This window comes from Lampris incognitus, chromosome 8 (assembly GCF_029633865.1).
Source record: "Lampris incognitus isolate fLamInc1 chromosome 8, fLamInc1.hap2, whole genome shotgun sequence".
NCBI classification, from domain to species: Eukaryota; Metazoa; Chordata; class Actinopteri; order Lampriformes; family Lampridae; genus Lampris; species Lampris incognitus.
In genome coordinates this window covers 36,683,072-36,697,978 of record NC_079218.1, presented here as the reverse complement: position 1 = coordinate 36,697,978, position 14,907 = coordinate 36,683,072, and the positions used below count along the sequence as shown (strand labels likewise).

The 14,907-nt window shown below is 43.3% G+C and overlaps 1 protein-coding gene across 1 annotated transcript; it reads left to right on the top strand.

Annotated features, from left to right (window-relative positions):
* The first annotated feature begins 1,723 nt into the window (after positions 1–1,723).
* Positions 1,724–7,500, top strand: zmp:0000001268 (CYTL1 domain-containing protein). The gene is made up of 5 exons (XM_056284291.1): positions 1,724–1,876; positions 2,359–2,403; positions 3,067–3,213; positions 4,729–4,771; positions 7,133–7,500. The coding sequence occupies exons 1-5, from the start codon at positions 1,724–1,726 to the stop codon at positions 7,498–7,500; spliced, it is 756 nt and encodes a 251-aa protein (XP_056140266.1).
* Positions 7,501–14,907: the final 7,407 nt, after the last annotated feature.

Sequence of the window (14,907 nt, the reverse complement as noted above, 5' to 3'; positions counted from 1 at the left end):
GACCCAGTATGACCCAGTTTACCTACAGTGTTTGATAAAGTTCTTATCTTATCTTTTCAACTCGTTCCAGTTGGAGCAATAAGTGAAAGAAAGTGAAAATGTCTAATTTTGCTTTCTTACTCATGGCAACTGGAGATAGTTAATAATAAATTAAATGTATATAGCACTTTTCTAATACTCAAAGTTGCTTTACAATAAACGGCAGTGAAACAAGACAACAGATAAACATAGCATAGACATACAGGGGTGGATGGGAAGGGGGGGCTACGAGAGGGAGAAGCGGCAGCCACACACGACGCCAGCAGTACTCTCCAACTTAAACAGATACAAAAGGGCAAGAAAAACAAAAAACAACAGCACTGTGCATGTAGATTTTCTGTAGGAGTTTACCCCCGTAGCCTATTCCTCCCCCAAGGTGTCCACCAGGCAGTAGCACTATTCAACCCATAGCTGGGGGCTGGTTCGTGGGCATCAGGGAAAATCCCTTCACTGGTGGGGCTGCGTACCGCACGTCTAGGGGCCAGACCTCCTCCGAGTTCCTTGTAGTTCAGCCAGGGTCCAAGGTGTACCCAGTTACCGTGTGTCGCCACGAGGAGGCACTACATAGGGCTTGCTGTTGGAGAGGCTATGTACTGGCAGGGAGAGACTTACGTGCTCGGCTCTCCTGTTCACATTTCTGCTAGCCAGCGGTAAAGGTTGAGAGTGAGACGTGACAGGCACAGAACACTACACCAGCACACAAGATGCTTCACAACAACCCCACTTCTTACACAAGAATGTCAGTTGTAAATGTCTTCCCGGTCAGGGAACTAAGATTTGGGCAGCATGGTGGCCACGTGGTTAGCGCTGTCACAGCAAGAAGGTCCTGGGTTTGAACCCCGGGGTTGTCCAACCTTGGGGGGGTCATCCCAGGTCGTCCTCTGTGTGGAGTTTGCATGTTTTCCCCGTGTCTGCGGTGGGTTTTCTCCGGGGGCTACGGTTTCCCCCACCATCAAAAGAAACATGCAGGTTAGAGTTCATACTCCTTTCTGTGCCCCTGACCAAGGCAATGGGAAAAGAACTGGAGTTGGTCCCCGGGCACAGAATGAAGGTGGCAGCCCAATGCTCCTTGCTACACAGATCACAGCTAGGATAGGTTAATTTGCAGTCACTGAATTTCCTCAAGGGGATTAATAAAGGAAACGTAATTAATTAATTAATCAATGTTCACTATAACTGACCGATTTATTTCAAAGTAAACCAATACCTTATTTGTCAGTCACAGTTTAAGGGTATTCACATTCTTTCTTTAAAAACAAGTATCATGTTCTTCTGAATCTGCCTGTAGTTGACAAGAGTTGAGACAGGAGAGAGAGAGAGAGAGAGAGAGAGAGAGAGAGAGAGCTTATTATCCAGGTCTCTGTCTGCCTGTCTGTCTCTTGCTCTCTCTCTCTCTCGCACACACACACACACAAACACATACACACACACACATACACACACACACACACACACACACACACACACACACACACACACACACACAAAAAGATAAATCAATTAACAATAGACAGAAAAACAGACAAAGAATGCTATTCTTTTGCTATTGCATAATCCATTTGGAAGTAAACATGGGCATGTCTGAGTTTGTGTACATGCATTTTGTGGTTGCATGCCTGTGTTGATGACATATAAAACCAGATCTGCCTCACTGAGACAGTCTGCCACAAAGTATCAGATGGTGATGGCTACTTTAAAGCATTCACTGCTGGTTCTGGTTTTGGTGCCGTTGGTACTGGGCCTGCCCTACCATCCACCAACATGCTACACCAAGGTACTCAACATGGCACGAGAAATCGCCCAACGAGCAGCAGAGTTAAAGAGCAACCCTGAAAATGTAAGTCGGAGTGTGATGTTGTTCACAACAACGTTTGTTTTTGTTTTTTGTTCTTTACAATGACTTAGAGCTATTGGGCCTGGATGCTTTCATATGCACTGTTAATTGTGCAATTAAGTGTATGTTTGTAGCTTGCATTGACTGTCAAATTTGTTCAGCCAGGACCACATTAGAAATGTCTTTTTAATTCATGTGTATGCATGTATGATGTTATAAAATGCATATTGCTGAATCAAAATAAGAAAACAAGTCAAAATGCTCAACCATTACAGGGGGGCTTAGATGCAATTCATTTTAGTTAGGTTTTGCTTTAGTCATGCGTGACATGATTTTTCACGAGATGCTACAGAGCCTTTTGTTCTAAAATATCCAGTGCCAATTTCTTACGAGGGAGGACAATGTTTCAAAGAGGGTTTATGGTATGATCTTGCCACTGACATGTTTGAAAACCACGTTTTATACATATTGGTCTTGCCTTTCAGAGAACCTGTCTGAGACACATTCCAGATCTCTACATGGACATCCATGTAAGTAGGACTACTTCATGGTTTTGTCCAAAATTACTGCTACCATTTTCATTATGATGCAATAAATGATTATATCTTTCCTATTTCTATCCTTTTCTATGTCTATCCTTTTTCTATTTTTCTGTTTCTATTATTTTATTTTATATTTATTAAACCTAAATAAATATTATATATAATGTTATATGATATTATAAATATTATTAGATTAGTATTTAGGTTTATTTATTTATTATATTTTCTATCCTTTTTCTATTTCCATCCTTTACTAATGTAAAGACCAGATTTGGTCATTGTAAACAGCAGTACAGAGATGGTAGACCTGTGAAGATGAGCATGATAACAGTTAATTTTTTTTTTATGTTGACAAAGCCATATCAGCCAAATAAAATGTTTTCCTATATTTTTAAAAGACATTGTGACAATCAGTATTTTTGGTGTTAATGGCTATGTATGTCCAGACAGTCACGTTGCTATGTATTCCTTTCATTGCACCCATTGTGATGCCAAGATTTTGATGCCAAGCGATGAGATGCCAGATCTGGTAGATGTTAACAGTTGCACTGTGTGACCTGCGAGAAACACATTTAGTTTCATTTGAATTGTACGCCTGTATGACTGCAACGACCATACTGCATAGATGCTAACTGTTATTCATCCCGGCAGAATGAGTGTGTCATGTCGAAGATGAGGACCTATGTCTCCCAGTTGGAGGCCCCGCGGGTACGACGCTGTTCATACACACTGGAGGTGAGGAAGCTGGCCCTAACCGTGAGACAGCTCTTCATCATAATGTCGCAGAAGTGCCATGGGGTAAGACCATAGATGCAATGAACAGCATACAGTAGCATAAAATAAACCAGACTATACAGGAATAGGAAGAATTTTACTGCTGAATATAAATTATTAGGTTGGGCTATATGTTAAACAGGAATAGAATAGAATATATTTATTGAGGGTGTCTCCCTGCACTCTGCTGAGCGCTTGTTGGGATAGACTCCAGCCCCTAAGGGCCCTGAATTGGATTAAGTTTGCATATACTAGAATGAATAAAGAATGAATGACTGAATAATGAATATTGGTAAGTCTTCATGAAATCTGAAATAGCATCTTTTTTATGGAGCACGCCATTTTCCTCCATGAATGAGAGACAAGGTCTTTGCTTACAAGTTTACCTAAACTGTGGCAGTCAGTCTAAAAGATCATTGCATAAAGAGTCTGCAACCTGGCTAGCTGGATGAATTATTGAAGGAATGAGTGAGCAAAAAATAAATAAAGGAATGAATGAACTAATGAATGAATGAATTATCGAACTATCTAATGAATAAATTAATGATTTCTACGTGGATTAGCTAATTTTTCTTTCAAAATTACCTAACTGAACGTTCTTCTCTCAGGTGCAAAGACTGTCTACAGAACAAACAGTCCATTAATTCAAACTTTCTGTCTCCATGACCTAGCATGCAACAGAATTGGGAAAACAGGACAGGCAGGCTGGCAGGCAGGCAGCAAGACAAGCCTACATCCCAGCAGAATAAAACACCATAAACAAACTAACACTGATGAGATGCACTCACACAGACTGATGTTTACTGGGTCAGCCAGTGGGTCATTTTGGGGGATTAAAGATTATGATGCAGATTATGAAAAATGCTGAGTGCTTTCTGGATGTTTGGTTCCGCGTCACCTGAATACAAATTCGTGGTGATAGTCCCACAGCATAATGCCATGACTTGCCTTAGCCCCTATGCCCATAATATCATCCAGGGCTGATGTTCATTCACTTCCATTACATTCCATACCAGGAAAGATCCAATAATTGAAATAGGCCGCACTCTAATACAGGTGAATTAGTGATCGGTTAACAACTAGAATTTGAGCTCATTGGTGAGAGAAGATTCATATTCAATCAGTAGATGAGCCACACTGGGTAACTTTTTACTGTTGACCTATATGATGATGATGATGATGATGAAGATAATGATGATTATGATGTTGATTATTGGTATTGTTTTTGTTGTTGTTGTTGAGTTTCCAAATGGTCTAATCTCCAATTTGAAATGGACTCCATCCAACTAGTTCTGATAAAATAAGTCTATTTTATTCAGCTTACATTTGTGGAGCAAAGGTATGATGAGTAATCATACCTTTGCTCCACAAATGTGTCTGTATTGGGTTGTTGTTTGGTTGACTACGGAAATGTGCATGTGCATGCATATGCTAGACAACACACACATGTTCACACATACACACATACACACAAACACATACACAAACAAAGCACAAACAATTATCATATGGTACACTCACATCTTTTTCTCCTCATAGGACCTGGTGTTCACAAAGAATGACTGTGGTGCGCTGGAACATGGTCATGTTGGAGCCTGACTAGACAATATTACCCATCCACCTGAGGAGGGTGGGGAACAAATAAAGCGAGAGAGAGAGAGGAGAGAGAGGGAGCGAGAGAGAGAGAGAGAATCAGTGCTTATACATACTGCTAACGCCTGGAAAAACAAGTTTCGTATGTTACAATTGAATAAAGAATTAAATGACATATTAATATAACAATTATACATTCAAATATATGGATGCATTTCACATTTGAATGAGAGAACATTTTCATCTTCTTTCAAAAGTGCTTCTCATGTCTGTATTAGCTCTACACGTTGCTTGCAACAGGAAAAAAAACCTGGTCATGTTGGTGGGCTGTGTATCGGCAAACCCTTGGGTTTTATGTTTGGAATTTCTACAGTCACTAAAAGATAGTAAGAGACATTGCTGGTGTCTTTAACGGGTATTTCTGTTATAAAATGGACATGAATTTCATTTGTAAATTGCAGGTTACAAGGAGTCTCTCAAGTGTGAATGTGTGGCAATCCAGTTTTATTCAAAATTAAAAAAATAATTTTATAAAAACAAACTAAGCATAATAAATGTTTGCATTTCCTCATTGGGTTCAATAAAATGGATGATAGGGCAGTGGTGAGAGAGAATGCAACATGGTGGGATCTGTGTAATGAATTCCTTCAGTTAAAATACCCCCCCCAAATGCAAACAGTAGCCCAATTGTCTTTTGTACATTTTTTTTCTTCACGTTCACTGTATTCACAATGTGTTTTGCTTGTGTCCGTGTATACAACATTTCAAAATATATAAAGTATATCCAATAGTGAAATGCGTCAAAGCAAAACTACCTTTATCAGAGATGTAACCTATGAAATGTATCTAAATAGAATTACATCATCCATCCATCCATTATCCAAACCGCTTATCCTGCTCTTGCAAAAATACAATTATAAAAATTCACATTCTTTCCTATTCTATTCACTCATTTGTAATTCACTACTATGCTGAAATCAGTCTAGTTGGCTTTATAACTTCGGTGTCTAAACCATTCTCGCTGTTTTGCACTTGCAAAATGGACTCACATTTACCGTAGAGTACATGTAGACAAGGCTATCGCACTGACGTCGCTGTTTTAATAAAATGGCGAACGACCTCCCTTGGCCGGCAGGCGCTAGCATAGGCTGACTAACTAACACTTAATCCACGCTATCTTTCAGTAATATATAACCCACAGGTGTTGGATGAAATTACCTGTTAAAACATACTGATTCGATTAGCAAGTTTATAAAAACCACCATATAAATGAACTGGAGCTGTAGACAGTAGTTAGCGTTGTGTATGAGCCCACGAGCCACACCTGTCGCGTCTGTGGTTGCCGCAGTAAGCGCGGCAGTTTTACGACAGGCTGCCGAAAATATGCTTGCGGAAAAAGACGTAAAAAGAGCGGTTTACGTTTTTTTTTTTGTGAAAAGGAAAATACTTTTATTGGGGTTATAATTTACAGAGGATGGGCGAGGAAAGGGGACGGATGGGGCGAGTGTCGACTCCATACATCATGTTTCCATATTTTTCTGCTTCTGCTGTGACTGATGCTTACTTTGTGTCTGAATATCAATCTACTGTTGCCCCCACCCAAGCCCCTACCCTATCATAATGCGTGAAGTAGTGATGTCATCTGTAGTCGCAGGACCCCGAGCACATCCGGTATGGCGAGTAGATCAAGTACCGACAACGGCAACAGACGGGTGAGTCAGTCCACCTTTACGTAGCCGACCTAAGGGGCCTTACCATCCTCATTAAGTTTGGGGAACTCGAGGATGAACTAATAAAGGACCAGCTAGCTGAACACACTGATAACCTTAAACTCAGGAAGAAACTTCTAATGTCCCCTGATGATTTAATCCTGGCAAAGGCTGTTGAAATAGCATTTCAACTTGAATCTGCGGCTGGTTTAGAGTCGCAACTAGCACCTTCCAGCCCATGCTACTGACATAGACGGTGCGGTCATCCACCGGGTCTCCGAGCCCAGGGTGGCCCCGGAGGACAGCCCCGAGGTGAATTTTGTCAGACGCCAGAGTGCAGCAGCACGCCGGACCTGTGGTAATTGCGGCTCCTCATCGCACCCCACCCGAGCCCCGACCTGTCCTGCCAAGGGGCAGAGGTGTCAACGCTGTGGCAAAGAGATCCATTTTGCCAGGGTCTGTCACTCTGCCCCCCAGCCGCCAGGCCAGCGCCACATTCACTTGGTCCGCCAGCACCAGTGACCATTCATTCGGTGAGCGCCACCTCCCGGCTGTTTAAGTGGTGCACAGTGGGATTAGATAGGGTGTGCCTGCCTGCCACTACTCCTGGATATGTGAGCTTCCTAAGCCGTCCTGCCCAGCTCAACTGGCATACGCCACAACCACTGCCCCACTACGAGAGCTCCTGAAAAAGGATGCAACCTGGACCTGGACTCATGCCTGCTCTGCCTCTCTTCGCCAACTGAAGGCACAGCTCACCTCACTGCCCATGCTTGCACACTTTGACCTGGCAAGCCCCACAATCCTGACTTGTGATGCCTCCAGTACGGTGGTTGGAGCTGTGCTGTCTCAACTCCAACAGGGCACTGAACGCCCAGTGGCATTCGCCTCTCGGTCCCTCACCTCAGCTGAGCAGAAGTACTCAGTGGGGGAGCGGGAACCACTGGCTTGTGTCTGGGTGTGTGAGCAGTGGCACATGTATGTGCATGGACGGCACTTTACACTGTGAACGGACCACCAGGTCCTCACAGTCCTGCTTGCTATGACTGGGTTGGGGCACAAACCACTGAGGATCCACTGCTAGTCGGAGAGGCTCCAGTAATACAACTTCACCATACTGTTTACTCTCGGCAGAGAGAACATGGTGGTGGACCTGCTGACCTGCTCTCTCAAGCCGCCCCCAACTCCACACCAGACCCAAGCCCAGACACAACAGAACCGGAGCTTATCCACATGCTCCACACCTCACTCCAGGCCGCAGTCTCCCTTCAGGACCTCCAGCTTGCATCAGCGCCACGCTCCCCAAGCTCCGCACCTTCATCCGGGAGGGGTGATCCTCGAAAGTCCCAGAAGAGCTCGTGCCTTACCATCGAGTCAGGGACGATTTGTCTTGCTGGAACAATGTCTGTGTGGCCCAGGGACTCGGCACAGTCATCCCCAGCACCCTGAGAGCGTGTGTCCTTTCTATGGCACACAAAGGTGACCTAGGCATTATGAAGGTGAAGCAATGCTGCAGAGGCTTAGTGTGGTGGCCGAGTATTGACAGAGATATAGAGACTATGGCAAAAGACTGCACGGCCTGCCTTGCCAGTCGGAAGACAGGCCCACTGCCGCTGCCACCTCTGCAGCCTTTGCAGTGGCCACCCACACCTTGGAAACACATCCAGGTGGACATCTGTGGTGAGCTCCATGGCGTCCACAGTATCAGTGCTTCCTCATGGTAGCCTATGACCGCCATTCGAAGTGGCCGGAGGTGGTTGCAATAGGGTCCGTTACAGCTCGGGTGGTCACAGACTTTCTCGCGTCTGTTTGCTTGGTGGGGCATCCCTGACACCATCACTACAAATAATGGCCCTCAGTTTGCACCCTGCTGCACTACCGGGCAACACCACACTCCACGAGTGGCAGCTCCCCAGCCTTTTTGATGATGGGATGTGAGCTGCAGCTTCCCCTGGATTAGCTGCAGCCACCTGCAGCGTTGCAGTTGTTACACCAGCAGCAGCACCCCAACAGAGCAGCAAGGTCACAGATCATCAGCGTAGAATGAAACAGCAGTTTAACAGGAGACGGAGGGTGAGACCAGCTCTCTTTGCTGTGCTTGACTGGTTCCGGGTTCGCCGACCCAGCTGGAACCATAGACTGCTCTCCTTTTGGGCCACACTGATGCAGGTCACCGATCAGTTGGGGCCAGCCACCTTTTGCCTGTCTAATGGATCACGGTGACATGCAAGCCGACTTCGGAAGGTGGCACCGCCCCCCTATCACAGACCCAGGGACTAAAGAGGACTTGGGTTCTATGGTTGGGGACTTCAATTTCCCAAGCTGAGCAGCTGCAGGCTCCAGCTGGATGCCCACGTGAGTCAGCAGAACCCCTGGCTGACCCAGAAGCCTATCTGGCCTGAGTCCAGGTCAGGCCAAGTTACCTCAAAGACTATGTCACAGACTTTTGACTTCCTACACTCGTGCTCAGAGCATAGTCTGTCATGTAGCAGATTAATCCACATGGCTATGCTGGTAACTGGCAGTCTACCTGATTCTCTAGTTAGTTTGGGTTCAAGTGCAAGCACAACTGTGTTGTTTCAGTGGTTTCTTATGGGGGGTGGGTGGAGAAACATTGTGTATGAGCCACACTAGTCGTGGCTGTAGTTGCCGCAGTAAGCGTGGCAGTTTTATGACAGTCTGCTGAAAATAGGCTTGTGGAAAAATACATAAAGACGGCGGTTGAAGTTGTGATGTGCAGCACACAATAAAGTTGAAGTGTTCCAAATGAAGTTGCGGTCCACAAGTTATTCAGCATAACAGTTAGCTCTGATTAATTTGTTAGAATGAGTAAAAGGGCGTCATATCCTGATCTGCTCTGATAACATTGCAACAATTGCTTGCATCAATTGTCAAGAAGCGGTCTGCTCTTCGATCTGCTCATGCACCAAGTGTCATTTTGGATTTTTTTGTGGGCCTACAGTCATCTAACTATCCTTGTCAGCATCTCACATCCAGGGCAGGTTTAGCTGGACTATTGTGAAGAGGGCAGCCCTGAGTGACGGATTGATGAATTCACTCACAGGTTGGATAGTTGGAAAGTTGATTTGGCTTAATCTCGGGCAGACAGACGTCACAGTGGTATTATTTTCTGAACAACAACCCTCTTTGGGGCACAATGTCCAAGCTTACCATTGGCCTGAGGCCCAGTTCAACACTATCCCGCCTTTCCCCCTGTTGCAGCAAGGCCGAGGTGATTTTGGTGGCCCTGAAATTGGCTGTCCAAAATGTGGTTTGTTGGCCTACACTGGGACCTACTGATGCAGGCGGGTGGAAAGATTTTTCACCTATTCTCCGAAAAATGGAAACTAGTTGCCACCTTGCCTCTGAGCAGGAGTGTTTGTACATTATCATCTTTCTGTGATTTCCTTACCTGGATTATTGAGCATGCATAAAGACATTTTGTACATTATAGGTGTAAACAAGAAAAGGAAAAATGCTCCATTATTTCTACATTTTAGTCCCTGTGAATAATGATTTTTAAACTTAATTTACGAGAATGGATGCTCCATTTAAGGGCTAAGCACGGCAATAGCTCTGGTACGTATGACATGAAGATGTTAATGAATATTTGACTGTACGAGAATGGACGATAAACATGTAAAGAGCTTGGGTGTGGCTGACTGTTCCAAAAAGGGGTCACAAGACTTCAAACAGCACGGTTTGCAATTGAAAGTCAGATGCCCTTATTGTGTTCACAACCACCACCACACATACAGTTTGTCTCTCAGTCAGGCGGGAGCCTCTGTGTATCATCACACTGGCAGAAAAGATAAAAACAAAATTATTGTCAAGACAATTCCAGTTTTTGTCTCCTCCTTACTTCTGTACATAAACATCAAATTAAATTACAAGCTGATCAGTTACAAGCTGATCATTAAAAATCACAGTATACATATTGCCTTGTTCAGATTTTCATACACATGTAATGCTGAAAAAGGAGCGGAGGCATAAAGCATTTGGCCAGGCTATCGTAAATAAAAAGGAGCAAGGAAAAAAAAATCAAAAGGAGAAAATAAAGAAGACACTGGCAGAGTGGTGAGTAATCTGACAAACTTAAAAAATCGGGAATCAGGAACACTTTATTTGTAATTTCATTTCATGCACTTGCACACATGAAATGAAACAAAACATTTCCCCCAGCCCACAGCAGTGCAACACAAAGACAAAAATACACATCCAAAAACTACAAGAATTACAAGAACACATATATCCAAACTAACACATATATCTAAACTAACATATCCCCAAACTAAAAAACTAAAAAACTAAAACAATCACTGTCCAAGAGAACAAACGCAGGAGGACTGTCAGGACTGCCGGTCTGCATGGGCTAGCAGTTAGCTCAGCCTGCCCTGCTTCCACGTCCTGTCAGACCGCCCTCGGTGTTTCCTCTTTGGGCGCAGCTCTGGGCAGGGCCGTGGTCCTTGGGCCCTCCGGACAGGCAGACCAGGCTCCCTCAGCCGAGCCAATGCTAGCTCTCCCAGCCAGACACCTTCGACTCACCTCCCCACACTTCACACAATGACACTACAAACAAAGCCAAGGCTAAGCAAGGCCGCCGCCAGACCGCCCTTGGTGTTATCAGAACTGTGGGTCTGCGTGGGCCGTTAGCTTAGCGTGCCCCGCTTCCGCATCCTGTCAGACCGCCCTCGGTGTTCCCTCTTCGGGCACAGCTTCAGGCAGGGCCATGGTCCCTGGACCTACAGGATGCAGCAGACCAAGCTCTCCCAGCTGATCCAGTGCCAGCTCTGCCAGCCATCAAATGAAGACAAATTTAGATGCAGATGTGGACAAAGACACTGCATGGACGGTACTGGGTGAGGCCACTGCAAACGTGAATTCGCGCCCCCATCTTCCCACACTGGAAGCGGATAAGACCACCCAGTGAACAAGAATAAAACAAGACAAATTCACCCCTATTACAAAAGCATCGGCCTTCGGTCTTCATATGAAGTGATTTGGTGGGCCTCCTCTGTATAACAGGGAAGTGAATCTGTCATTGCTACATAGCTGCATCCAACTGACCTTAATGACAGAGTCGGAGTATTGAACTTGGTCGAAGTCAATAAGCTGCCTTAAAGGGATACAGCGCCATAGTTCCTGAACTATTAATAGCTTAAAAGTTAAAATGCTAAAAAAAATAAATAAAAAAAAGTGTGGTTTGCAATTCAAAAAATATGCCGGATAACAAAGTTTGGTCTTTCCTTGAAATTACAAAACACCACAATGGGTAAATTTGGTCTTAAAAAAATATTACAACACAAAATCACATTGCAGGTTACTGTACATAGACTGTGGTCAGCCTGTGCAGCTACAATACAAAGAAAAATTCTGCAGTACTTATCTATGAATTCTTTAATAATGTGCCTTAAAGTTGTAAGAGAAGAACTATACGATTATTCTGAATGGTAGATCTATCTATTATTTGCTGTATCTGGACAACATTGCAATTTGAACTCAATGTTACAAACGTCGTTCTCTATGATATTATGCTGCTCTACCTGTACAGCCCACATGTTGCTGCTCCATTGACAATGAATTATTTCTAATGCTACGTTACTGCACTAGAATTTGCACAGATTTGCTATTTGATTTTTTTTCTTTATTTAGTTTACCTTTGTATTTTTCATTTCATATTTTACACGGTCATATCTACTTTTTATGTGTTACTTTTTATCTTAAATCTTTATTTCCATCCTATTTGGAGAGCATCGGTAAATAGGTTTTTCATTGTTTCTGGTTTCACTGGTTGCAAACATCAAGAGAACGTCAAAACTATTCAACAATGCCCCTGATACTGTTGAATGAATGAAAACCTTTATTGCCCCTAGGGGAAGTTGCTTTGCACAAAGAGTATAAAAGAATATCAAAAAACATCAACAACCGTACATGACAGCACATAATGAAACATAAAGCTTCTTCTTTCAGCTTGTTCCCTGTTTCTCATGGGTCACCACAGCGGATTTTAGTTTCCATCAGGACCCTGTGATGGCACAGCACTAATGGTGGCTGTTGTTAACCCAGGCCTCGACCGATCCGGTATGGTCTTATCAATCTGCATAATGATTTGGCAAAATTTTACGTCGGATGCCCTTCCTGACACAACCACTAACCCTATGGGCGAGGGCACAGATAAAGCGCTGGATACCATCCCAGTATTCATGGACTTACACCATGCCTGTTGCCATACATAATATAATAAAGCATAAGCATTTTACAAACATCATAAAAAAGTATCATTGCAGAAATTGATAAAGGACATTAAGTGCAAGTACAAGAAGTGCCAGAAAGTGCCAAATTCAGACCATGTGATCAGAGCTTGTTAAGCAGCTGAATGCTGTGTGAGAGAGACATAGGATGCAATGCCTCTTGTAGTCCGCATCCTGGGCATGCTATACCTTCGCCCTGAAGGTAAAAGTACATGTTCACACCACAGACTGTGCAGTGGATCTGCTATGACCTCATGAGCTAAATTCACAGTGTACTGGTCTGTCATGTACGTAATACTGTACATCGGTTCCCCAGTCATCTTGTCACCCAGTTTAACAACCTGTCTAGTTTGTTCTTGTTTTGTACAGACAATGCCCCCCCCCCCCCAACACTGAATACAAAAGGTCAGTATGCCCTGAATGAAGGTCTTGTAAAACAGTGTCAGCACAGTTTGGTCTACATTAAAACTTCCAAGTGTCCTTGGAAAGTAGAGATGTTGTTGTGCCTTTGCAAACCTAGCACCGGTGTTAGCATTCAGTATCAGTTTGCTATCAATAATAGTGCCCAGGTACCTGTACTCTTGTACACTTTCAATAGTTACATGGGACAGAGTGTAGTTTCTTCTGAAGTCAATGATACTTTCTTTGGTTTTCTTTGTGTTTAAAATCAATGAGTTGTCTGAACACCAGTTGCAGAAGTGGTTAATTTCAGCTCTATAGCTGGTCTCATTGTCGGTTTACCAGAGCCACATCATCTGCAAATTTTTATCATTGTGCAATTATGTTATGCCAAAGAACACTGTTGCTACCTATGAAACACATATTACACGACATGCATATTTGATGTGCTCAATTTCAACATGTAAAAAAACATGTTTTCAAAACAAAATTAACAATTATTTGTGAAACCCATATTTGTTTGTTGGGATGGTAGAAGTCTTAATATTGGAACTGAATATGACATGGTAGCACTCAATTTTCAGCAACTAACATTAAAAGAAATGTAAAAGTTTCTGGAAAAAAAGATTAGAACTCAATTAGAAAAGGTAATTTCTATTTCTGTTTTTAGATTGAAATGTAAGCTTATAATATTGAAAATCTCTCTCTCTCTCTCTCTCTCGCTCTCTCTCTCTCTCACACACAGACACACACACAATCAGACACACAGACACAGACACAGACACACACACACACACACACGCATGCACACAGACACACAGTGACTAAGTAACACATGGCTTTAGGCTCAGTGTGTATCAGTGGGGCACCCTGTGGATTTCTCATGGACTTGCATGAGCTTGTCCTCTGTTGAAAATTAGCCTCAACAGACTCTGGACTGTTCCCAAACTCAGTCAAAACAACAGGTAACTGCAGTAAAACCCCTTCTGGTGTGCATAATCTTATGTACGTAAAACATTTTTCTATATTAGATGTTCTTAGTTTTGTTCTATTCAAAACATTGCACTCATGTCTTTGTTTCTTTATGTTGAGCATCCCACCAAGACAAGTTCCCAGTATGTGCAAACTTACTCAGCTGTCACATAAACCCACAAACTTCAACTTGAATGTTAGGGTTAGAGAGACGGTCTCAGGGGGACTTCAAAATGAGACCATAGGGAATATAAAGCAGCTATGTGTGACAAACGGCTACCCCTGAAGTCAAGTGATCATGTAGATACAGATTTCAAAATGGGTTTTGGGCTTTTGATTAAACTGAAAGTTCTGAATCAGTGGAAAATAGAACTTGGTGACATCAAAAGGTAAAACAATATTCATTCATTACCAGAGGTACTGTCATAGATCCCTGTCACTTCCCATCTAATATTACCCCACTTTTCAATATTACCAAGCCCACAAGCAATACATTTTGACCTCTAATTATGTTTATTGAAGAGAGAGAGGTGTGGCAGGTGAGGTCAAGACAGAGATGCACTTCCTCCTAAATTGTGAGAAATTCCAGAACATAAGAGAAAAATAGCACGAGAATTTTGAAAATCAGATTCCAAATTTTCTACTCCTGGATGAGAAAGAACAATGGCCACTTATTTTAGGAGAGGGCCAAAGTGCACACCTTGCGGCACAACATGTGTGAGAATGCTATAGTCTAAGGGTCAGTGAGTGACCAAAACACTCCCAATTAGTCAGTTGCTTTTCAAGTGCTGTTC